This window comes from Anser brachyrhynchus (genome assembly GCF_964034855.1).
Source record: "Anser brachyrhynchus genome assembly, chromosome: 9".
NCBI lineage: Eukaryota > Metazoa > Chordata > Aves > Anseriformes > Anatidae > Anser > Anser brachyrhynchus.
This window is the reverse complement of record NC_137703.1, coordinates 11,675,233-11,702,034: the sequence shown is the minus strand read 5'-3', so window position 1 is coordinate 11,702,034 and position 26,802 is coordinate 11,675,233. Positions and strand designations below refer to the sequence as shown.

The following is a 26,802-nucleotide window of genomic DNA, read 5'->3' as shown; positions in this document are numbered from 1 at the left end:
CCCAGAGGACAGTGGGATCCAAATAAACCAACTGCTTGTTTGGAAGTCCCAGGTGTTGCATTGCCCACGATGGTACACAAGATTTCCCACAGGTCAGACCACAGGACAACTAGAGCACGAGCTACGATCTCCTGATGAGGGGCTGTGGGTGCCTCAGACCTTCTGAGGTTTCGCCTCCCCAAACTCTCTAGTGGGTAGGCCCTGAAGTAGAGTTCTGATAGACATTAGCGTACCCCATCCCAGTATTTCCATATTGGCATCCACAAGCAGACAAAACCAAGATCCAGAAATAAACCTGTTTGGAAAGACAGACTGATATTGCCAAACATAATCCCACATTTGCGTTGCAGTTGAGGTTCAGATTCCCAGCCCTCATATGGAAAGGAGGAGTATTGCCTTTCTTCTCCCAAATAAAAAGGCACAACATGATCTTTTCTGTGATCTTGAAACTCTTCCTAGAGTTTCCAGACAAAGTAAAGAGGCACTTGATTTGTCTAACTTTACACGAGGAACAATGGTAGAACTGCAACTCTATGAATAGTCACTGCTAGCATTTACTTCATTATTTATATTTAATCACATTTCTGGGGGGCTCTTCTGCATCAGCCCTCCCCTACGCTTCTACGGTAGAACAAGTCTTGTTAAGACAATGAAGGAGATATCCAGAGATGGAATACGGCTCTCAAGAGATTTCAGTGCGAGTCATCACCTGCTCAGATCACAGCTCTGCTGCCTGGAAGCAGATGATGCGATGTTCAGAGATAAGAGTCTTCTCCCACTGCATCAGGCATTCTTTCCTTGGTGGGTGGCCAGGAGGCCCGCTCTGCACTGGAAGGCGCCTTCTCTTCAGGCTGTGCCTAACCACAAGTGTGTCAGTGCTTGGTATACACCTGCTCCAAATAAATCCAGCATCAGTCGAGCTGCAGGCATACAGGCCCCCATTAGCATCGATTCAGCCACCGACTTGCCATTCTCATGGGCTACTGATCACTGATCACTGGCATTTGTGTCTGAGCTCTGTTTCCCCAGTCACCGCTGATCTGGGCAAACACCAGCATGCAGGGAGCACCTTTCAGTAAGTTCTTCATATTTCTATCTCCCGCAGCCATGAACAGCAGCAGGTTCCCCCAGGAAAGATGCCACTGCCTGAGAACATAAGTCAAAGTACACTTCTCTACCAGCATTAGCGGCTGGTTTTCATGTGAAGACAAGCCACAGCAAGCATCATCTCGGCAGCTCCTCCCTTATCTCCAGTATATGCTCCTAGAGCCACCATCAGCAATGCCAGTATAATTCCACAGCATGTTACTTGCCTGTTCATCATTCTTCCTTCATGCTGATCTGGGGTTGACACTTAAGAGATGAAGCTTCTAAGGGATACAAATCCACCTTGTCAAGCCCCATACAAACAGCTTTCAGAGGTAGAGTTTGACACAAGCAGTGCGAGGATCTACAAGCCCTTGCTGAGAAAGTCTCCTGCACAGGAATTGCTAAGCCAGTCTATTTATGGACACAAAAAGCAAGAACAATGGCCACTGACTGCAAGATTAATGGACAAGATGGGCATGGCTTAAGGCCACTTGGCTGAATCAACTGCAACATATGCTGGCACTGCTTTCCTTTGAACCGAGGTCTGCAGTGACTGGGTAAATTGTAATAGGCTTAATGCGTGCTCCAAAGCAACATGGTGCAAAGTTGGACAGTGTCATTCAGTCTTCCCTACAATTTGGATGCATTTTAGATCAAACCTTTTATGATTAGAAATAAAGGGAAACAATTCATGACACCAAATTAGTGGGTATTTCTACAGAAAAAATTGATCTTATATCTAGTGCCAATATAATTACTACCTCCCTCTGTCCAGCAGTACAAATACTTCAGCTACTTGCACTATTACTGCATAACTGGCATTAAAACAGGCCCAACTGAATACCACAGACTTTAAACACCCCACCCTCTTCCATCCCCCCAGCCCACGAATACTTTAATTTAAACAAGACGAGGCATTTAAAAATTGAGACCTGCTCAGAGAAACCCTGCCGAGTTTCACAAATACAGAAGTTAACAGGAAAGAGTATTAACAGATTACAAAAACAAGAAAAAGTTACACCAGGAAAGACAACATTGTGGTTCCAGACCTCCCAATGCCACCGGCAACAGCTAAGAGATCTGTAGAAGTGTCTGTTGTTTTGGCAAACTTTGAGTCCCTTCAGGAGATTACTCTATGTACTCCCTTGCTATCAGGCTGCGTATTTGCCCCACTGCTCCTAGTCCTGCGAGCTGGACAAAGCCACCCTGCCAGCTCGGTTTATGGATATACTGATGGTTTTGGGGGGCTGGAATGTTTTAGGATGGTATCGGTTTGTTTGGGAGAGTCTCTCCTTGAGTCCATGAGTTCATTCCTGAAGCAGGCCGAAAGGAGACTGTAGAGAAGGAACCAGAGAAAAGAAGAGATGAATTTACAGGACCCTTCATCAGACACCAAGAAAGAAACAGCCACCTTCCAACCTTCATGATCACAGTATGGACTTGACAGAGGGAATAAGTAGATGTCTTTGCACCTACAGTGAGGGTATGCAACAGGCAGATTTAGAAAGCTGGAAAGCCCCAGATACAAGTGAGTGCTTGGCAAGAAAGAAAACAACCATTTGATATGGAAATCAGATTTCTGTGTCCCAGTCTCATGGGTGCAAACAGTGCTCTGATACTGTTCCCAGCAGCTCTTGATAGGCTGAAGAAATATGAGAGGAAAAAAGCACTCAGCCAAATAGGAAGAAGAGACAAGCAGCTTCCACCAGGTTCATTTCAAACTTCAGTTACTGAAAAAACAGAAGCTGGTGCTAGGAAGAGAGGATTGTGCCTACTGTGAAAGGGCTGTAGTGATTATTTCTCCAGTACTCCCTCTTTCAAAGCCAAGGGACTCTCTGCACTGAAGCTGAAGGGTCCCTGGGGCTGCCAGCTGACACAAAGGCAGTGCACCCTCAGAGCCAGCAAAGGGAGCACAGCATGTCTTCACGGACCTAATCCCACACTTTTTTCTAGCTTACTTTCATCTTGCTAATTCTCTAGTGAGAACGCTATCCAAGTGCCTCGAGTTCACAACACATGCAAACGCAGCACTACAAAAACAAACCAAGCCATGCAAAAATCCACTAGAGCTTCCACACCAAGACAGAGAACAACTAGGTGGAGGCATGAGGAATACCTTCCCTGCTGGCCTCCTCCCTGCCGTGGTAAGCACCAGACTCTTTGCAGTTCCTGTCTCAGCTGGAGCACAGGAGGCACTGGATAGCTCTGCTTTGTCACACCTCACTTATGAGGTTAATCCCCTCTCATCTGGGGAATGAGCTGTGCTGCTCACTAGATTGAAAGGCAGCCAGTAGGTTGGTAGCTGCAGCCCCACTAACACGGAAGAAATATTTACTGGGCTGTAAGAGCCCGCTGGGATATAGGAGTTGTTCTTGGTAGGCATTGGAAGACTTTGCAAACTCCCTTCTATGTTATTACACATTCAAATACAGGCTGTTCTGAAAACAGTGCTCAAAAGGGTAAAACCCTCTTTTGTTGAATATGAAGTAGAGTTTTCCAATAAAACCTTGGAGACTGGGTAGTTATTCCTTGAGAATATTGACAGTTAATGTATTTCACAGTAGAAGATTGAAGAAACTTCCCTTCCCCATGAAAGCGTGGGCCACCTCTGGTATCTCTGAAAACAGGAATTTTCTGGTGTTTAAAACCTTTCTGTCAAGTATTTGCCAGTGGCAGACCTTGAAAAGGAAGCCTTCTAAATAAATGTGCTGTTCTTCAAATATGGGCCCCAGGATTTGGCAGTGAAAAAGGAAGAACAGAAACTGCAGAAAAAACAACAAAACACCTTCCCCCACCTATGATCATGAAGGTATTTGGCTTAACAGTAAATAAGAGAAAACCATGCACAAAAAAGCAAACAGAGAGGAGATGAGACAGAGAAAGATGTGGTCTGGAGCAATGTGGAGCACTGCAGTGTTTTTGATCGTCTTGTGGGACGTGGATTATCACCAGATTTGTCCTTTGTATTCCAGAACTGCAAGACAGCTTTATCTGTTGGCCTGTCAAACACAATGCTGGTCTGTATGTGCCTGAGAGCTATTATACTTTTAAAAAAATCTGGTTTGGGGGAAATAAATTACCTTTCACCATGATATCATCATCCTTTCTTTTTCTACTCTTCAAAAAAAGAAAAATGCATATGTGGTTAGCTAAACCTGCTTGCACACGATTGCTCTTATGCAAGCCAGTTCCTACAAAGTACTTTTCTCTCCCCATTCTTACAGCAAGATCTCAAACTCTTAAATTATTTTTTGGGGGGGGGGGGGGGGGGGGGGGAGTGCCATCATATCTATTAAGTTTCTCCAGCCAAATTTGCCTTTGCCCTCAACGCATTCCTTCAGAACTAAATATATACCCTGGATTATCAAGGTAAAGGCACCAGAACCCACGCGCTGATGCTTGAATGTGCATTTCAGCATGGAGGACCCTACTTGATGGTAAGCTGTCAGCAGAGACAACTACTATACCCTTGGACAGACAGTGAAAGATTTTTTCACCCCACTCCCAGCATCCTTAAAAGCTCTTAATCTTTCTCCCCAGTATCCCAGCACACTCAGCAGCTGAGAAAAATGAGTATATAACTGGACAAGTGCCAGGAGACATGCCAAAAGAAGTTTCATTAAATTAAATGGCTGGACTCATGCATGCTGGTCTTAAAGGTAACGCAAATACCAACTTCAGTTGCCAGGAACCCATCCTATTGATATAAGAAGAATGAAAACAGTAATTATGGCAAAGCAACTGTCACCACCAAATGAAAGCTGTCATCTGCTGCCATCCATTTCTGCTTACAGAACCATTTCTCAACTGAAATGGCCGTAGTTCAGGTGGAGCTTTGAAGACATGCAGCTGAGTGCACAAAGGCCACAACGCCTAGCAGCTAGTAAATACAAGTTATAGTATACACAAACAGCTCAGACAACTGAATTTTATTTTATTATTTTAAAAAAGCATCTCAAAAATTGCCAAGAGCCCCTGGATGCTCCAGCCATTTCAGCACAAAGCTTTAACATCTCTACGAGACTACAGCTGACACTAAGAACACACAGGTCAAAATGTGAACATATGCAGAGATCTGGCACAAAGCCGTGGTATTGCAGAAGCCCTGAGACAAGGCCAAGGCACCGAAATAAATCCCTACAGGCTCAAATGGGACTTATGTGGTGCCTTGGCCTTGTGCTAACCTCTGCAAAGGAATGAGTTATACCCGCAGCCTCTTGACGCGTGAGCTTACCAGCAGGAACGCATGAGATGCTAAGCACTACCGCTGGCGGCTACCTACAGCCCGGACGGCTACTTGCTGTCACCCGATACAGCAGGTGAAGCAAGGCCCATGAATGACACTGCTTACGGTCTGTCTGGGAAGTCACTCTCTGAACCAGTCTCTGTAACTGTAAAGCATTAGGAGTAGGGCGAAACAGAAACCAGACACTTATCTGGCCCTTCTTCTCCCCATCCTCCTGCCACTTACACCACCCAAAGTAATCCTTGCGTAGCCCTGCCAGCCAAGTTCAGACAGGGACTATGCCTGCCTGAATGCAAAGTTTCTTACACACAATGTGGAGAGTCAGTGAGAAAGTACATTTTTTTGTTTAAAAAACACTTCAAAAGTGCATACAAAGAACCTTTTTTGAAGTGCTTGTTGTCTAGAAGGCAACTTGTTAAATGTTTTACCCTCAATCGTGATTTTCAGCTTCCACTGTTATAGCTCAGGAACCTACAATATTTACATTCCACCAAAAGACAGACACAGACACCAGCCCTCCAAAATCAGAAGTGCAGCAGTAGGGTCTGAGCGCTTGGCCAGGCTGGTGCTCGCAGTCCCAGCTCTGTGTGCTTCTACAAAATGCTTTGTGAATTCCCCTGAGGAGACATGGAAAAGACTTCCACATTCCTTGCCAGTTCTCACAAAAGATGGGAGAACAGCACAGCCCACCCTATGCTTCCCTGCTTGGTCATGCACATGTAGTGGGTAGAAAGGGACCTGCAATCAGTCAGGACCTGCACTTGGGGAAGGAGTGCTTTGCCCCACTGCACAGACAGGCAGGTTGCAAAACCTGGATTTCAAACTCAATCTCTCAAGTTCTGGTCCAGAAATTTGGCTTTGTCCCAATTCCTGGCATTGATTTCTATCAGCTCTGAACACAGGGTTAACAAGCAGTTCCATACCGTTGGAAAGGATTTTTCCAGGGTAGTATGCTACAAGTGCTTAGCCCTTGGTTAAGCACCTTATCCCCATAAACAACTGCACAGAAGCCTTCTGTGTCTCTCTCCTCTCTCTCCCTTCCCCATCATCCTTACTGCAGAGGTCACTGCAAACACACCCATACTCACTGCTTCTGGAGCAAGTGCTGGTGCTGCTGTTGCTGCTGCTGCCGGTAAGTCTCAATCGTGTGCTGGGGAAGGTACTGCATAAGTTCCAGGGACTCTTTGATCTTTAGTAGCATTTCATATGTTTCTCGTCCCCTCACCTGAATCACAGGGAAAAGAGTGAAAAGAAAGACCTTAAAGGACTGCATCTAGAGTGACAGCCATCTTTGTGAGTTGTAGATTAAGTAAACAACCAGCGCAGGATGCAAATACTGTTTATACTCAATGCATAAACAGTAAACCCGCTAAGCCTGGTGCTAGAGGTACAGCAGATAAATGTTGAAGAGCTGATAATCTGACACCTCAGGCTAGTGAACATCTTGGGGTTATCATCTAGCTTGATGTAAACCTACACTAACCAAAAGCATTACTTTGGTCCAATCCATTAGACAAAATATGTATTTACCTGCCCCATATCTGGTGATAAACCTTACATGCCTTACAGAAAAAGAGTAAGGAGTTTGGCTGGTAGGTTTGGTTCTCCCTTCTTCCTTAAGGGCACCGTGGGGTTTCCAATTTAACTCACCTAAACGTGGTCTATGGGCAAAGCAGTTCAACAGAAAGTTAGAGATCATACTTGCCCTTTCTGTTCCTACAATTAATACAGAGTATTTCACCTCTATCACTGCAGTACAATGGCAGCACATATAAAAGGCACAGTAGCATCCATCTTTGTCAGTAAAAAAGCAGAATTCAGCACATAATTCCTATAGAAAGCTCAGGAACCACAGATTCAAAAAAGCCTCAAAACTCAGTCACACCTCCAAGACAATGATCCTACCAGGACAGACAAATCCCTTGGGATATTCTTATATACATTGCGCAAACCAAACTCAGGTCAAACAATGAAATTTCCTTCCACATTTTTTGTTTAGAACATGCACTTAAAATAGATATCTCTGGGGAAAAAAAAAGTATTCTACATACCAGTTCTAGATGCTAAACATAATTCTCTAAGATCTAGGTGAGCAGCCGACTTGCCTCAAATCACTAAGGAAGATACTAAACAGAACAAAAGCAAAGATGGAGAGAACTCACCGGTAAGTATAAGAGCTCATCATCTGGAGAACGTCTTTTTTTGATAGATGTCATCTGTATGCCATGAGTGCCTTGTCGAAAAGCTGAAAGGAACACAAAAAGCATCCCATTAAACAAAGAAAAAAAGGAAAAAAGGAAAAAAGGAAAAGAAGACATCAAGTGTAGGGCTAGCGCTTATGAGCTGTCAGTGGATTGGTGATCCACGACAGCACAGCAAAACAAAATGAGCACAAAAAACCCACTGCAGAAATTAAGACCTCCAATTTGCCTCCTGTTAAAGTCTGCCTCTTTGCTATGCAGCCAAGTGCCATCACTGAGCATATGTGGAAAACCAAAGTTGAGTTTCTACCCTTTGTGCATCTGATGAGTTGTATTCCATGGAGCAGAGAGATGCCAAAGCACCTTAATCACACAGCAGGATTTATACAGAGCCTTTGTATAGATCCCTGCAGCTGGAAGACGTGCTACAGCAGGAGACGCTGTCTAGAATGAACAGGGAATGACAGCACAGTCCTAAGTGAGCAGTAAAGGTTCAACAGCGGTTGCAGGCCCATCCAAGTACCTTGAGACTATCAGATAAACACATCCCCAACACTGGTTTTGCTGACTGGAACAGGTAACTACTACAGGCAGCACTGCGAGGGATCCCATAAACCCAGACTGTCAAATGTGCACAGATGCTGTGCACATCTGACAGACATCTAATACCCTCCTGCCTCCGAGTCCATGCACAGGAGTGCTCTGTCCCCATGGCACAAGTGCCGGGGTTGCACCTGCACAATCTGCAATCTGCCCAGCTCTGCCAGCTACTTACGGCGCTTCGTACCATCACCATTCTTTGTGCTGTCAGAGACTTGCTGCTTGCGGATGCTGTCCTCGTCTGCTTTGCGATCTCTGCCTGGGCAAGCGCAAATGCGGGCTTCAAAACATCGACGGCCCAAGACTTGCCCACTGTGAAGAAAGGTGAGAGAAGAAACATCAACTGATGGCTCAGACACTGTCCAGCAGCATCCCTCACACCCTGACAACAGGCCAAACTCACAAGCTAGTTACCTACACCTGCTTTATCCTTCCACCCCAGAACTAACGTGTCCCAATCACTGACAGCTCATCTTACACATGTTCAGTAAATACTATGTAGATTGACTACAAGTCATAGAAAAAAATAAGCAGAAATTCACATCTATTCACACTGATCCGGCTGTTAACTCGGACTACTACTCTGATCTTCTTAAATTGTACTTATGCACGCAGGGGAAGGGTGACACCTCAGTCAGAGACCTGGAGGAATCAGAATCATTTAGGTTGGAAAATACCTTCAAGATCATCAAATCCAATCATCTACCTGACCTAAATCTAACACGATCAACCAGAATAGTTACTACCTGCCTTTTTTTTCCCCCCTCTAAGTCTGACCATTGGTCTCCATCTTCCTTACAGCTTGCATCTTCTTCCTTACAGTTTGAGAGATTTGCCGCATTAGAGCAAGGGCACAAAAGCACTCTGCTCAACAGACGTGGAAGCAGGGTATCTAGCTATTCACAGGTGGATTAAGTGGACTAGGCATACTCATAAGACTTCAAAACTGTGCATCAAAACTTTTCAACTGCAAAAACACTCATCATTTACTCCATGTGATAGTGTAGTAAGGACAGAGTCTGAATGATTCAGACCAGACAAACGAACAGACCCAAACTTCCCACTCCCCACTCAGAATGTCCTAGGTGTTGGGCAATTCCTGCCTGAAAAGAAACATCCCATAGCCCCGGGCATCAAACTGTCCCCTAAGAATCTGGCAATGCTGTCCTGAGCAGAAGAGGAGCCGGAAGACCACCTCACAAGCAAAGGGCTACATTTGTGACACGGTACTTACTCTCTAGTTTCCAGCGTGACGATGATGAGGATTGGGCGACGGTTCATCCCTCCTACGCAGCTACTGTTACACATGAAGTTGTACAAGACTGTTGTGAACTCTGTACCAACCTGGATGAGACAGAGGGGATGAGCAGAAGAGATGGTGGATGGAAAGCTCTGCTTTTTGCAAGCTGTCCCTCTGAAAATCCTTTCCACTCCCATGGCTGTGCTACAACCAGGCTATCATGAAATTTTCCCCACCACAAGACTTCCTTAAATAAAACTGAAGAACTCAGTCTCTCAGGGAATGAAGAGGCATTTAAAATACCATTTCTGATAAAGAGGAATTCAACGTGATGAGGATAGGGCAAGCACATGACTTTGTCTCCTTTGACTACTGTTAAAACCCCAACCTTATCACATGCCAGGATGCCCCCACCCTGAGCTCACAACATACCTGAGGTGGCTCATATGGGACCAGCACGCTCTGTCTCCCAGTGATGGGGTCTTCTACGTACTGGGCATGGCTGTTCCCTTCCACCCTGATCAGGTGGCTGGGAGGCGCAATCTGCCCTACAAGGACAAGGAGACAAAAGCAAGACATTGTTTGGTGATGCAGGCTCAAGTGCAGGGCAGCAGGATCTTCCAACTAAGGGGAACCCCCACGCCTGGTCTCAGAGGTCTATCAGAGCACATGTGCCTCCCAGCCCTTATAGCATCTATTTCCAAGGTTCCGACTGCCAGACAAAGGCAATGTAGACTTCCTCAAGCTCACACTGGATACCTGTGAGCAAACTTTAACATGGATTTCCCAAGATCTCAAACTAAACAAACCCAAACGTCAACTGAATGGCAGCTCACAGCAGCTCTTCCAGCAGATAACTGGATTTTTGCAGCATCTGAAAGTCTTCTCCTCCCCAACCCCAAAGTGGTACATGACACCAATTCCTTTGGGTCTCAACTCCAAGTTCTTTCCAAACAGTTAACCCTCTTCCGTTCCTGCCCATCACTATCAATCCTAAGGAGATAAAAAGACTGAAGCAGCAAAAAAAATTCCTTTAACTAATGGTCAGCTTGAAAAGTCATGCTTGCTCACAGCAGTAGAGGGCAAGGAACACGATCATCTTTGTTTGTAGGCCCCTTTCCAATAGTTCAAAAAAGTTTCCTTCCTGCAAGTTTACTTTAGTGTTTCTACAACACAAATTTTGAAGAATGAAGCCTGTTTTGGGTTCATCTAAATGATTTTGTGTTTTAACTGTTTATTCCTTACTCAAAATACAGCATATTCAGAAGTATTTTTTTCAAAATAAGAATTCATAGTTTTAATTTCCGCCCCCCTTCTTTAAAACTCTGTCGCTTCACCAAGTATAAACTAAAAAAAAATAAAATCCAGTTCTGTTGGAAAAGCACTTTCTAACAGAAAAAACGTATTTCAAAAATCTGTCTCACTTCATGCTGATTTTCAGATCCCAAGTCCTTGCTTGTTTTGGGATTTGTTTAGCTGACTGCACTGTAACTAGCCAAGGGAGCTAGGCTCCCAAGACATGCTGCTAACACTTTTTTTTTTTTTACAGTAGGAGACAAATAATGCATGTAGAATAAAACAGATGCTCATCTGAACTTACGTGAACTTCAGCAGCCAAGGCAAAATGGAGCCCAGCCCATGAGTTTGCAGAAAAATCCCAAGACATTTTCAAAACAGCTGCTACTTCACTAATATGAGAAGCAGCAAGTAAAAGATTAGAACATTAATACTGAACTGATAGTGTTAAGCGTACAGGAAGGTTGCCTGTGGCTGATGCTGGCACTTAATGCTATCCTACTAGAGATAAACAGCCCCTCCGTCTTTGAGGTGCGGATTAAGGACTGGAGATGATATTGCATCCTGTTACTAGATCCCTGCCCCAGCGACATGGAAGCTCATTCCTGAGCACAAAAACAGCTGCTTCTCAAAGGAGCCCAAGCAGAGTGGGGGAAAAGCTGCCAGAAGGGCACTGGCTGCCATGGGGACAGACATCCATCCAACCTGGGCAGCCATGAGGTTTATTTCTGTATTTTCTTCCCAAGTACGTGCTCACACAGGAATAGCTAAAGCACAGCACAAAGCTTCCTGTTAAGCACAGCAGCAAAAAAGCTACAAGAAACATTGCAAGGAGGTCTGCTGCCAACAGACTGGCAGCGACACTGCTGCAAATCCCCGTACTGGCAACTCAACACCCAAGCAGCTTTGCTGGCAGTCCTTCTACAAAGCATTGCCCTCCTTACCCTCGTTGAACTCCCGGCTCAGCTCGTGGTTCGGGCAGCGTTTGACCACTTCAGTGACGTGTTCAGCTTTCTTGTAGACTGGCATAGCCCGGATGACGGCTCCCTGCGGCGGTGGGGTCAGCACTTTGATCTGAATGGGACATGTCTTGGCGATCTGGCAGTACAGCTTTTTCAGTTCAGTGGAGTACTGAATGGGGGGAAAAGAGAAAGTCAGGACATTCAGCTAGAGGTGGAGGCATGCCAGAGAGATGAAGACGGGTTTATGCACACAACTGAATGTACCAGCTATTCCATAGGCATTGCATTTGTTCAGAGAAGAGCCACACAGCCAGACAAGTGGCAAAACCAGACCTTTACTTGCTTTAGAATAGTGGAATGTAAGACTGACACCTAGTTTTTCCCAAAGGCAAAAATATTCAGCAAGAGCACTGCTATTATGTGATCAAATACAATCTTTATTTCTCTTGTGCATCCCTTGAAAGAGAGGTGTGTGCACACATTACCCACCTAACAAAGTGGAAGACATTCTTTTCACAACAGCCTGTAATCCTGGAAAGGCTGAAAACCACATAATGTAAAGTGTTTCATCCTGTTTTGTAAGAAAAAAACCTCGTTTTTGATAACAGTAAAAACCATGAGCCTTGGAAGTGAACAGTATTTGAAAGCAACACCCTGCCCAACCTGAGAGTTGTGCCAGATCTGATATTTGCTATCTTTTTTTTAAAAAGTCTCTCATACCTCTGCTGATCATCTCTGTATCAGTATCCCCACTTTTAAACTCTGAGCACTGTATCCACAAAGTAGCAGGGGGAAAAATAAAAATATATCAAAGCTCTGAATAGTAAAACAACCCAAAAAGCTGGTCTACAATGGAACCTGGAGCACAATCCAGGAGTTGGCTTCAAAACGGACGCAGCCACCATCCTGGTGTGTGCAATAGACACCTGGAACAGAGCAAGAAGCTCCTATTCACTGTGCTACTTCAGAGCATATTAGGTTCCCTCTTCTAGGACATTCTGCTCCAGTGTGCTGGCACAGCATTTCCCTGAACTGTGTTCACATCTGGAAACCTTTACTCAGCAAAACGTCACGGCGTGGGCTAAAGTCATTGGTTTCTTTTTTAAAAGCCCTCTCTGAAATACGAATATGCATTCAGCAGGAATAGTCGCGGACACTTTGGGCACAGGTGGGTAGCGATAGCACAAGTGGGAATGGTTTTAAACTAAAAGAAGGGAGATTTATATTAGAGGTTAGGAGGAAATTCTTCTCTCAGAGGGTGGTGAGGCACTGGAACAGTTTGCCCAGAGAAGTTGTGGATGCCCCATTCCCAAAGGTATTCAAGGCCAGGTTGGATGAGGCCCTGGGCAACCTGGCCCATGGCAGGGGGGTTGGAACTAGATGGGCTTTAAGGTCCCTTCCAAATCAAGCCGTTCTGTGACCCTATGAAACCCTTAAGTGGTTCAGTATACCCCAACCCCAATCCATTCTTCTGAATGTCCCCGTGAAAAGGACTCTCCACCCCCCTCTGCTGATCCAAAATAAGACAGTTTTTACTGATACCCCACTACAGAGCCATTCATTATTTTTTTCTTGGTGTTCAGACACTTGCAAGTGCAGAGCTCTCCCAATAACTAAAGCATGTAACCCACAGGAATTGCTGGCATCTCCCTACTTCCATCTCTTTGGTTCCTGCAGAGAAAGAAGAAAAGTGAAAGCCCCAAGGTGGTTTTTATTGAAAACGTCTCCAGCAGCTGTGGCTGATACAGCCCTGGTCCCAACTGTTCAAACAGAGCACCAACAGGTTCATACAGGTCGAGAGCACAAGTTGGCCATCCACCCTGCTGGGATGGGAAGAGCTGGCGCATGCATGGGTGGGTGGTGGGTGACGTGGCAACAGAAGGATTAGCTAGCGATATTCAGAGATTATTTGCATTTCAAAGTGTACACATTGCTAACACAGGAAAACCAAAGCTGGTAGAGACACTGGGGAGGAGAGGGGGATTAAAAATAAGACAGGCTGGTCCCTTCCCTGCTCGCTCAATGCCATCCTGCCACATGGCAGAGGAGATGCTACAGGTATTTAAGTCAAGGAAAAAAAAATCTCTAAAATGCAAAGGCCAAGTTGTGCAATGTATTTTATGTGCCTGCAGGCTAGAGATTAAGCCCACAAAGGATTTACCCAGCCCGCGGAAATGGGGAACATGCCAAACAATTACAAAAAAAGTTGCGAAACATCTAGATGGTGATTTATATCAGACATCTTTTTAACCTGAAATTCCTTATTGTTTTTTAATTAAAAAGCAATTCCTTACTAAAGGTAAGAGTGAGCTCACTATGTTGTCTTTTCATCTCCTGAGTAGGAAAAGAATCACATTTGAAAGAGGAGGAAAGTTTAGAAAGCATACGTGGAAAGCCTGAAAAAGCCACCTAACTGCTTGGATGTCTTACTGTCATTGAAGTGTAAAGAAACCGTGCACCCAAACGCAGTGGGCTGAAATGAAAGCATAAATATGGAAGTGTGATGGCTTGGCAAGGGCACAGCACACACCAGGAGGGAACGTGTCTGGTGTCTACAAGCATTCAGAGAATTGAACAAATGGAAGGAGATACACCCCTCTCGTAAGCCCTGGTCAGGGACCAGAAGTAGTGGTGTTGACTATAATTTTACATCTAATATCTTCACCAGCATTACAAAAGAGGGGGAAATCACTGCTTCTGGAAGGACAGGAGAGGTGCCCAACACCAGCAAAAACACACAGGCTCCAGGTCAAACAGCGTTACCCCTCTGCCAGCAAAGAAGGGGATCTGCTCCCCCTCTATCTGCCCTTCAACAGCAACCAGAAGGGAAGCACAGGGCCTGCAGCTTAAATTTACGGACAGAAAACAGCCAAGGGCTAATGGGCTAGAAAGAACAGGCCTCTCTGATAACAGAAGAGAGATATGTTCCCAAACCACAGGGCTTGTAAGCCTTCAGACCCCAGAGCTCTGGCTAACACCAACTTGAGCTAGGCACATCACAGGAGGGTAACCAGAAGGCCACCAAGCCTTGTGCTGCTCACCTCCGCTTTGGGACACAGCTGGGCACTGGGAGGCAACCAGCAGCAACCCACACAGAAAGACAAGGCAGGAGGTGAGAAGCCACCTTCGTTACACAACTGCAGGAGGAGTTCATGTCTCCTGGGCGTTGCACGGGGCTCGGGGCCGTGGCACACTGCGACTTGGCAAGGACTCCACCTCTACCCCAGCACAGCGGCCCACAAGCATGTAGTCCTCAAGAGGCCGGTCATTTAACACCGGTGTAAATCTGTCCACGGGGTACCTGCTGTCAGACAGTAAAGGGCTTGAGTTTCCCATCCTGCCAACTCTGCTTTGACCATGGGTAACCTGATGCCCAGTCATCTACTGGCATAAATAGATGCCAACAACTAGGTCACAGCGACTTGGTACTGGATCAGTGATAATCGCTATATCCACAGAGTAAGACAGGATATTGTATATAGATTTCAAAGCAAATAAGCAAGAGAAAACCCCCGAGGCAGGAGCTGTCTGTGCATTCAGAGAATGCCTGCGAGCAGGGGACCCCAAAACGCCCCACCTGGCAGGAGGTGACGGTCACCCTGCCCACCATCTTGCTACAGGAACTGACGGATGCTCACCGTATGGGGGATAAGAGCACAAGATCAGCAACTCCCAGCAAGGATCACGAGACAGATTCAGTATCTTTATGCCAGCAGTGGGGGAGGAGGGAGAAGATCGTTCTTTGAAAGACATGTCAGAAAAATCAAAGCAGAACCAACATTTTGTACTAATCCAGAGAGAATTGTCAAGAACTGAATTGCTCTCCATTGGTAACTTTCGGGTGTAAATACTTGAAATTAAGGCAGTTAACAAATCCAGAGTATGACTATTAACCAACAGACTTCTGTTACTTGCCTGAGTAGGGAAATTAATTCAGAGGAAAACTACTAAAAAGCCTGACCTAAATCAACAAGCCTGTCATTTATGGAGATGACAGTCATTATGTAGCAGCAGGAAGAAAGGCTGTGCCAAAAGCCTGGGGAGCATGAACACCACTTCTACAAGACATACAGAGCAAAAAGTTATTTCAAAACAAAAGAACGGAGCCTGGCACCACATCATCCGCTCAGGCGAGGGGGGGGAAGGTTTGGCTCTGACTCTTCCTTGGGGTTCAATTGCTGCAAGTCATGCCCAAATAAGCAGACTTCAAGAGATTGCTAAGAACAACAGTGAATTTAGCTTTTTGCTTAATAATATGTTTTAAAAGGAAAGAAGAAAACATTCCAGCGCCTGCAGCCCTGCCCTCCCCACCTGCCTGTGCAGACATACTGTATTACCCACTCTTGGCACCCCGGCTGGTAATTCAGTATCACAATGCACACACGCCAGCTACCATCAGGCAACACCTGTCTGATTTTTCAGCAAGCCCCTTCTCTGGAAGGTGTGTCAAAGGGTTTAAGGGAGAAAACAAAACACTTCACTTTTCAAATGGAGAATTTTCACTACAGCGACAGACGTCTCCTGGAAGTGAGTGCTTTGTGCAACACAAACTGAAATGGCTTTTCACTGAGCATTCAATTCCCCTGCAAAACTCTGATGTAGCAAAATCCCCCAAACACTGCTTTGGAAAGCTACCTCTAGAATCCGTCTTACCATCTGATCTAGCCAAGGGATTACAGCCCCTAAGTCTTTAAAAGGAGTGGGGTTCAAGCATCTCTGCAAAGGCTGACGAATGTCAGCTTGAAGGTGATCCCAGAGGCTGGCTTACGGTGTGACAGCCCTGAGCCCCTTCTGCTCAGATCAACGGGTCTTTCAAATCTCTTGCAAACTTCTTTCAAGAAGTCACGTTTCAGTTCAACTCAGTTAAACACTAGAGTCATTTTACCTGACATTTTCAAAGCCTCAAAGCTACCGGACAGCTGTGATTTCTCCACTAACAAACTAGCTTCAAGAAAGGAAAAAAGAATGGGTTAGAAGAACAAGAAAGCAACATTTACTCATGCTGACGTATTCACAGATGAGAACAAAGAGCCATGAAAAACAGAAAATAACCTAAGTCAGGGCAAGGTTAATTAATTTAGGATAAAACAAAAAAGAAGTAGGGGAAAAAAGTACCTTTTAGGAAGAAAGAACAGTATTTATGCATATACCTTAAATATTTTGTTTTGACAAACCTTTTCATTCACAGAAATTGTTGGGAGTTGGGGGGGCGGTATGCGTGCACATTCACGCTCTTAGGAGATTTATGTTCACAACACACTCAGCAGGGAAGTCCCCAGGGAGCTTTCCCAGGAGCACTGGGGACGGTGACACCTCCTGCCAGATGTAACCCTCAGTTCAGCAGAACCTTCACCCCATCGCCTGCTAGCTCTTGTTGCAGCTCTGAGGTCCTCCAGCTCACCAGGCTCCAGAGAGCAGCAGTTTGCTGCTAGCAGATGTAGCAGGCATTCAAAGCACGGACACAACGAATGGGTTCCACAGTCATCAGCCTCATGTGCCTCCAGATCCTTTATGTTCATGTTAGCATCACGGCAGCTAGAAGCACCTGTGAGCAATCCCCACCCGAGTAGAAAACCACCGTGCAACAACCAGGGAGGACTGCAGCAGGAAGGGATGCTGATGGCACCAGGAGCTCTCTGAAGACATTTACCAAATTTCTCTGCTGCAGGCGAAGGAAATAAACCACCCTCATTTTCCCCTTGGGGAGGGGCAGAGCCTCACCCACGAGAGACTGCCTTCGCAGAGGCAAACTTCACCTTCCCCTTGAGCTCCTCTGCCCCTTCCCTGGCCCTGCCGCTGCACGGCCCGCGCCTCGCCAGGCGCGCAGGAATTGTGCTGATGAGCTATTAAAATCCTTCCTCCGAGCGCTTTTCCCCAGGAGCCGCAGCCAAAGGCCGCCTGTTGCCACCTGTCAGTCCTGGGGATTAATTACCTGCGCCGGGCTGGGAGCGGCACATTCCTCCCCAGCCTCGCCCTGCGAGATGTTGACATCAGGCAGGTGGGCCCCGCGTCCCCCGGCCAGCAGCGCGGAGGGGACGGAGGGGGGGGACACGATCCACGAGCTCGGTGGGGACAGGCAGCGGCTGTGCTACAAAAAACACAGAAAACTGGGAGAAGGAAAAGCGTCAAGGAGCGTGTCGGTGCAGCTCTGTGCTGCCCCAGGGCACGCTGTGCACCCAGCGCTGGACTGGACACTGAGGGCGGCTTGGAAGCCGTAGTTAAAAAAAATTATAATATCTTTGTTGACCTGCTTAGGTAAATGGGAACAGGGAGGGGTGGCTGGGAGGAGGAGGATGGAGAAACATAGCCTCCGGATGAGGATTCAGCAGGATGGTGCCTGGCTCCCCCTCCTGCGGGCAGGGGTTTGGGAGAAGCACAGCTGGGGGAAGGCACCGTGGTGCCTGGTCAGACCTGACCCAGTCTGGTACCTGCACCTCTGGCAGGAGGCTGCTCTGCCCCGGCCCCCTGCGCCACAGATACATAACAAAAGGAGAAAGGCCCAAATAACTCCCTTCTGGTTGATGCAGAGCTGCTTTCCCAACCCCAGCAGCTGTGCCTGACCACCTATTTGCCTTGGCAGAGAGAGCCAGCTCCTCACTCACCCCCCCAATTTTCTCTACACTGCACTCACTTCCACCCCCCCATTACCATCCAGCAAATACCTCCCCCAGCAACACACCACTCCTGGAAGAAACTGATGAAGTAGGCTGAGAAAATCATTCATGGGATCATTCACAAGTGATCACGCTGTAGAGAACCTCTGAAATTCCCCAAAATGTTCAGTTTGGAGTATCAGCTAAACTCTCACACCATTATGTAAAGTAGACCACTCATTCATGTGACTGCTTCAGCACCTCACTTCAGGTTCCCCAGAGATTTTCATGCAAAATTACCTTTATCAGGATGTATTCTCTGCTTCAAGAATATTTCTACCTAAAATCACCATCAAAACCACAACAGAAATAAATACTGATATTATTCTCTATTGCTCTGTGAAACAGTTGTAAATTTGAAAGCTTGATGGCTTTTGCATTTCGTTTTCACACCTACAGCTTTACTTCACCAACAAGTGAAGACCTCTCAAGGTTTGGCTTGAAGACTTTTTTAAATAAAAAACAATGAACTGAAAAGTATCCTATTTCAAGCGGAAAAGCCCTGATAGGAAACTACAGATGCAAGTTGGAAATCTTGTGCCTGTCTTTTGATACAAAGCAATGGCTATAAAGGAAGTCTTTATGACTGGATTTTATAAGAGTTCTTTCTTTGTTACTTTTATAACTTTTTAAATTTTTTAAAACCAAACCCATAACGCTGTAGTGAAATGACCTATCTGATGTACCCAGCTCACACTCTGCTTGCGTATCGTATCCAGTTTCTCAGCCTGTTTCTAAACTGAAACTTTAGCCGGACCAAATAAGTTTCAGAGGCTAATAATGTCTAGCAATTTGCATTTCCGATAGGCTACTTCACACAGGAAATTCTGCAAGTGAGGTGAAATCATGAAACGAAAGAATTCATAGTGAGCATGCTGAAAGAAACGAGCACCAATGCCATACATCCTTCCCTACAGAGTAAGTGCTCAGTGACTGGGGGATACCACATTACAAAATGCACAGGAATTTCCACACTGGATGAAGTGGCTTCCACAAGGACAACTTATATTATATTATTACCCAAAAACAGAGGTACAGTCATACCTTTCTGCAAAAAGAAGTAAAAAACATAACATAAAAAACCACCCAAGAACTATGCCGACAGTAGCAAAGCTGCTCTAATGCAATATAACAGGACAAAGCAACCGTGCTGTACAAACTTCCCAGGCTTTCAACACTGCACCGATTCCCACAGGATCAGAGCGTCTCCCAGCGTGCTATTCTGCACATCCCTGTGATGCTACATTCACAGGCTCTGCCAATTAACTGAGAACAATACAGCCAATTTACAGGCCATCAATAAAACATTACATCTGTTATACCTCATTCTTTGAAGGATGTTTCTCTAGGATCATTCTGTAAGTAAGTTCTCCCATGGGGTCTCATGCTGCGTTGCTATACTTAAAGCATTATTTTTCTTCTCTGTTTTTTGAGGCGTGGGGCTGGACACAAGCTCTTTTTATTCTGTTCAACTCTTAGCCTCTCAAGCTGATGCCTTTACATCTCCTGGTGACTTCTGTACAACAAGTACAAAACAGCATAAGCAGTCTGGCCATTAAACAGGATGTTAAGAAACATACAGGGTAGAAAGCTCGCTCTCACACAGCCTAAACTCACTTAAAGATTAACACATTAACATTTGGCAGAGTAAGTGAGTGAACAAAGATGGACTAAAGAATTAGTTACGATTGGAATTGAAAAGCATCAGCTTCAATTAAAAAAAGAAGAAAGCCAATAAAGCCTGACCACAAGATTTTAATCGTTAACGGAGCTCCTTCTGCACTCACTGTAACAACTTAATTGCATCTCTTCCCTCCTTTCGCAGCTCCACCATCCTCAGGGACACTCAGCTGCTTCACATCCTCCTCGCAGGAGGGGCAAATGAAGTGCTATGCTGTGATACCAGGATTTGCATCTATACAACACATACACCTGCTTGCAGGTAATGCAAGCATCTGTACATACATGGCCACGTGTCTGTTTACATAAAACTTTAAGCTGATCAGCATACCACCACATATCACACCAGCTAGAGGCTGTAATGGTGACATAACCAGCAACAGGCCTTCCAGGTAATTCTACTCGTTATATCAGAAATTATTCAAAGCTGAAGCTGAAAACTCAGAAGTGATTTAACAAAAACCTCACCATACGCTTAACTTTTGGCAGTGCTGTTAACCACTGCCTGCTAAGCAGGCATATGTCTATATAGGAACATTCGTGAAGCTGAACCAGGACTTAAAGGTCTTAGACAACTTTTTTTTTTTAAATAAAGGACTCCAGAAAACAACTGGAAAGAGCATATCCAGGCTCCCCACAGCAAACCCACCCCGCCATATACCACTGCTGAATCCCATGCACATCAGCCTCAAACGCTGAGCACCAGAACCCGTTCTGCTCATGGACTGCGTTAAGTAAACTTGAAGTAAAGCCCAGGCTGGCCATTCCAGACCTCCTCCCAGTTTGGAGTGGGGGATTAAACCTTCTTATAACCATCTGTCTCAGGTTTGGCCAAAGAGGAAAGCTGCTGTTTGCTTCCTTTCAGACCCCCAGATCTCACTCATATCACGTCTACATGTTTCAGCACATTCCATCCTACCAGACAAACTCCAAAACCCTCTAACCAGCCAGAGGAAATGTTGTCTGGAGTAATCAGACACCAGCTTTCAGTGCATCTCCCAGTCACTTTTGTCCTCTGCTTAAAGAGAAAGGGTGAGGAACTCAATCATGAGGAGGGAAGAACAACAGCTGAACATACATGTTGTCCCTATTGACTCTTTCGGTACATTAAGGTTGGAAAAGGCCTCCAAAATCATCTGGTCCAACCATCCCCTTACTACCAATGCTTAAGCAAGCAGCAAATGGCAAAGCAAAAGCCCTGAAGCTCTCCAAACTAAGCCTGGTTCCATCAACATGGATCAGCTGCAAGAGCCCTATATAAGCAGATCAAGCCTTGCAGCCCTCTACAGAGTACACTTATGCTTTGGGTCCTCAGCAAAAGCACCTCAGCATGGCATACAGCCACAGGTTCAAACAACTCCACACCAAGCTGAAGATCAAGGGGGTGAAGCAGCGTACAAGGAAATTTCAGACTGAAGAACTAACTCTAATGCACTTATTAGTTCCCTCATCTGCAAATAAGGGGATTTCATAGGTAACCCAGCAGAAGGTAAACAAGTCGTTAGTACAATATCTGTTACAGCAGAGGGAAACCAAGCTGGATGAGAGAACAAGTGAAAAAAAAATACTCAAGTTGTTCTGGCAACATAGTCTTTTCAATCAGCAACATCCCAAGCCTGCAATTTTCACAGTCAGGCCCAGAGGTATCAGGCACCCTGCCACACAATGTACCAGCCATTCAACACCCTGCAAAGCAGGACACTTTGCTAAATGGTGACAGATTTCCACCCAAATTCTGGCTCATGCCAAAGGGCTGACCTACTTGCAAAATACTACAGGGTCAGCATGTTACAGAAGAAAGAGTTAATGTGTCAAACACGGACCCATTATCCCAGCTGGGGCACTGACAGGCTCAGGAGAAATGCAACTCATCTTTGCAAACCTTCATCCTGATGGGTAGCTACCAGAGAGAAAACTCAAATGACTCAAAGCTAAAAGCAGGTTTAGTGCCTTCTGACCTCTCACACTGCATACTTCCTCCAGATACATTTTCTTTCCTTTACACTTTTTCTTGACTTCAGCTCTAGATTCAATGTGCTCTACTTAGAGACTTAGAGAACATGTAACCCCTGAAGAAGTTCACATAGGCAGTGTGATTCAATGGAAGCAACAGATGCTAGATTTACTTCAAAAGAGAGATGTTTTCAGCAACGTTCATCCAGAAAAAAAGCTGACAGGTCTGGCTGAGCACTTCTATCTCCTCAGACAGTGAATCACACCTTCAGATCCCAAACTTGTGCATGAGACAGCTCAGAGCTATCCCAGGATGGCTCTCTAGCTCTTTTCTTCATCCAACGTTTGTCCTAAAACCCAAATCAGACAGAGCCACTGAGAGCTCTGGGACACCACAGACCAGACAAAAAATGGAAACGGATACATCTGAGACCATCCCCCGGGAAACATGGGTCTTAATACCTGTAGCAGAATCCACAGCCAAACACGAGGTCCTTCCTGAGCACAGAGCAAAGATACTCGCTGCTTCTACAGTGGCCTGAGCAGTTAGAACAGGTCAATGACTGCAGGTATTCTCTTGACTAGGGTGGGCATGCCTCCCTCAATGTCACGCTGTGACCACCTGCTGAAGTGCTCCCTCAGAAGCTCCTGAGTGGGGGATCTGGCTACCACACCCCACGGAGCAGGGCTGACAGCCAGCCAGCATGCTGGGGGTCTCAACTGCAAACATTAATGGATGGAATAAGAGGCTACTTCTAAAGTCAATTTGCGTTCTTGAAAATGATTTAACAGCTCTGATGAGGAAAGGTGATCCCCTTTCTCCCCTGTTTACTGCCCTTTTCCCCCCCGGTTTATTCCACCGGAGGGAAAGTACGGATATTTCTCCACTCCATCCTTCTAATAAACCGAAGTATTAATCACACCTATGGGAGGCGATGGGAGGAAAGACAGAAAGTATTAAATCTGACAGGCTCTCAAAGCAGCAATGCCAGTGAAATGCATCATTAAGGTGAGCAATTTTCCTGTTTACTTCATAGGCTCTGACCCCCCCAGTTCTCCCCCCCCCCCCATTCCTCCCCGCCTAAGATGTGGGCAGGACCCATCAAGGCAAAGCTTGGAAGCAAGCAGCAGCGTCCCCAATTTCTACATAAATGCTGCAGGCCAAAGAGCAAAGGCAAGTTCCAACTGAGCCCTTGACAGTAATCAAGCACTGCGGCGCCTCTGGTCTTGTCTTGTGCATACCTTGCAAGTAGCATCATGTCTTCCCGCTGAGATTTCACTGGCAGCGCACACAAGTGCCTTGTTCCTTGGCTTCTATTTCAGAAAAAAAGAAAGTCCTGAACACATACACACCCCTGCTTTTCTACTTTGAGGTAGAGCATTTTCTTCTAAATCCTCGGCATATTGTAGGGCAGCCCTTTCAGAACACGTTTGTGAATTTACAAGAGATCTCTTCTGTTCCTTTGCAGAAAGGCTAGGGTGAGTCCCTTGCCAAAAAGGCATTGAGTTTTCTCTGTTAACGTCCAGGAAACTTTCCTGAGTCAGATCTTATTACTTTTGAAACAAGGTACAGGTACCAGCAAGTCTCTTCCATGATAACAGCCAGGGCCTGTCCCATTTCCTGATCACATTACACTCAATTTCCAGAATTACATCTATGCAAATATTGTTCTCCTGCTTGCAGAGCAGTTCATTGATAATTAAAGCAAAGAGCCAGCAAAGCTTTTCTGGCCAGGACAGACAAGGTGGTGAGCAACGCAACAAACTAGCGCATAGGTAATAAACAGGGCCAACTTTTCTTCCTCCATGTGAAGACGGTCTGATTAAGACCCTCTCCTCCTCCTAAAGGACAGGAAATCCAAGCTGAACCTAAACCATTTCTACAGAGTCTTCTGTTTTCTGGATATGCCAATCTTACAAGGCCATATTCTCGTTCTGAGTCACAGAGAAAACAAGGATTGGGAAAGACCAAAAAAAGTCACACCTAACTCAGTTTTGCTGAGAACATTAAAAAAAGCATGTAACTGTCTCAGATCTACGTTAGATCAATAAACCATGACAGCAGCTCCAGCATACTCAGGATGAATACTGACTAAATCACACCTTTATACCTTTTATTCATACAATTAAGTTTGGGGATGAACGGCAAGAAAATCAGACGAGAATACAGTCACAAGCTATTTATGACCATTTGCAGGGTTCTGGGATCTGTATTTCGTCCAGGCTCTCCTCTCTCCCAGCCCTCTCCTTCCATACCCAATGACCTAACTAAGCACAGTCCTCCAGTCAACTGATGTGGTTTCTCTTGAGCCTGCTTTCAAAGTCAAGACATGACTCAGCAAGGTGTTTAAGCAGATGCCTACCTTTAAGGATGGGAGCAGCCTTGCTGACTCCAACAGAACCCCATAGATTTCACAGGGAATATTCACGTGCTAGAGGTTATGCACTCCCTCAAGTGCCTTACTGAACTGGGACCTCAATTTTCCTACGTACCGTGGGAAATGGTTTGTCAAGAACCACGCCGAGGAACACAGTGTCACTGCTGCAGCCATCCAGATGTCCCCAGCTCCAGAACACTGCACCTCAGCCCCAGGCAGCTGGCGAGTGAGGCTAACGCTGTGGCATCTTCTCTGCTAGGAAGATCAACGAGCCCATCCCAGGCTTGGGGTATTCCTCCAGCTTTTTCTTGCCAGCAGCCCTGAAGCTACGCAACTGCAGTGGCTATGGGAAGACAGCCGTTCTGCAGAGCAACATGCACACAGGGAGGAAGAGTTTACAATGAGCGTAGGAAATGTTACTAGCTGCCCTTCTTCTAAAAAAAATCACAGCCTTCTGTTTTGCATCTCATACCTCTAAAAGGAGGGAAAACTACATCCCAGTTGACATGCAAGCCAAAGAAAGAGATGCAGTAACAGTCTGCATGAGAAACGGAAGGCTTCAGCACAGCATAGATGAAATGTTCTGGTAGATTCTTTGGTTATTTTTATAATTTCAGCAAGAATGCACAAGTGCATAAAGCAAGCTTGCATGGAACTGGATGCCCTTTGAAGGCAAATCTACAAGCTTGCTAGGTAAACTCGAAAGGAGTAATCTCCCAAATACTATGTGACAGTTACAGATCTATAAGTTATTGGAAACAGATTACGGCAAGTTGTCTGTCAATACCTAGCAATTGATTTCATTTAGTAACTGAAAGATAATCATGTCATCTGCATGACCTAACTAAAAACATAACAGCAATGAGTGCTGATTTAGATGCAAATCCTCATGACCACAGTCTGAAGATGGCTTTCCAAGAAAACACCGGACAGCTCTTTGTCCGTGCAGACTTCACTACCCCTGCACCGTTTCATTTGAAAGCAGCAGGTTCTGAAGACCCCAAGCCACAGACATTTTGTGAGAAGACACCTCATTCAAAGCAAGACTGCTTTCCCAAACAAAAAGACAGTCTTTGTTACTGGATAACAAAGAGAACAGGAACAGTTCCCTGGGAAACATCATTTTAAAGTCAGATTTCCTAACTAACCACACCCAATTAGTAAGTGATGCCATATTTTTGAGTAATTTTGGAATCCCAGCAGATTTTTCACTAGTTGAAGTTCTGCAACTCCCCCCTACCTCCCCACTCCCACCCTCCCAGAAAACAACCTCGACACCCTCCAGATCTTAAATAGGTTGAGGGTGACTAGAGGCTAACTCCTTCCCTCTCTAAAAAGAAATAAAACAAAATGGAGCAAAACAAGACGGAGTTTCAACATCAGAGCAAGTTATTGGCTCACGCTGTCCGGCACTCCTGTTTTCCTTACAGCTCATACATGATGCATAAGAGAAAGGCGCAAAGACTCCCTGGACAGAATGTGCTGTTGCTCTGCACAATGCTGCACAGATGAATTACTACCCTTGCAGAAAGGCAGCTCTGAGGTAGCTGTCGTGAATCTCTTGAGCTGGCACCACTGCAAGTGCTATTAAGGACAAGACTTAGGAACAGCCCCTTAGCAGCTCTGAACTGAATGCTATCCAAGCTAGAAGGCTGGGGTGAGGGTTGGACCCAACACTGGCAAGCTATTTGCAATACAAGGGTAACCTGTTGGTGTCACTTGATGATTTTCTAACAAAGCAGGGTCTTTTTTACCAGCAGGAGCAGATCCACGACACCTAACTCTCCCCTCAGAATTTTACCAGCTACTGCTGTGCAGACGAAGACGCCGTTAAACCACCAGCACAACCCAGACGACTTGCCATCCACCAACTTCACAGCTGAACAACAAAAAGAGTCCACAGGGAAAGAAGTATTTAGACCTACAGTTGCAGATGGCAACCCTAATAACAAGCCCTAAATAGAACAAGAGATATGACAAAACACACTGAGGATGCAACTCTGCTATTGCCATGATGGCCAGGATCATCACTAAGGCAGCATACAAAACCTCTCTGCTCAAGGCACTGGGGGAGAAGTAATCCCAGTTTTACAAAGCTTGGAGGTGACAGATAGACCCAATCCAGAGGGAAACGCTTGGGAAGGAGCAACCTGACAAGGGAGAAGCCCTAGTCACAGCACAACAGCTACCTGACCTGGGAGGACGATAAATGATAGAGGCCCAGCTAGACTGTAACTGTTGCCGCATATTTCTTATTTAAATGCAATTTGTTTAATCTCAAGTCGGATTCAACCATCAAAGGCTCTCTTCTGTAGCACACTGACAGTTCACTCTAAATCTCTGCACCTTTAATCCTTTAATTAGCCAACAAAAATGCGATCTCAACTCTTTCCCCAACCTAAGCTAATTTTCTGCATGGAGCTTCCAACTCCTGTAGGTTACAGGTTTTAGCTGCTCATGTAGCCAAGGGGAAAAAACAAAACAGCCCTCACCCCATTCCCACA

General features: G+C 45.6%; 1 protein-coding gene across 11 annotated transcripts in view; it reads right to left on the bottom strand.

The window, feature by feature from the left end:
• The window catches only part of TP63 (tumor protein p63), a 154,308-nt gene that overhangs the window by 10,434 nt on the left and 117,072 nt on the right, over positions 1–26,802 (bottom strand). For 6 of the 11 annotated variants that reach the window (XM_080603949.1, XM_080603950.1, XM_080603953.1 and 3 more), the window contains 6 exons: positions 11,617–11,803; positions 9,809–9,924; positions 9,371–9,480; positions 8,312–8,448; positions 7,498–7,580; positions 6,424–6,560 (listed from right to left, as the gene is read on the bottom strand). In XM_080603949.1, the coding sequence (XP_080460075.1) occupies positions 6,424–6,560; positions 7,498–7,580; positions 8,312–8,448; positions 9,371–9,480; positions 9,809–9,924; positions 11,617–11,803 (770 nt within the window). Of the gene's footprint in view, positions 1–896; positions 2,424–6,423; positions 6,561–7,497; positions 7,581–8,311; positions 8,449–9,370; positions 9,481–9,808; positions 9,925–11,616; positions 11,804–26,802 lie in introns of those variants that run through there. The other 5 variants (XM_080603951.1, XM_080603946.1, XM_080603955.1 and 2 more) reach the window with 2 other exon arrangements.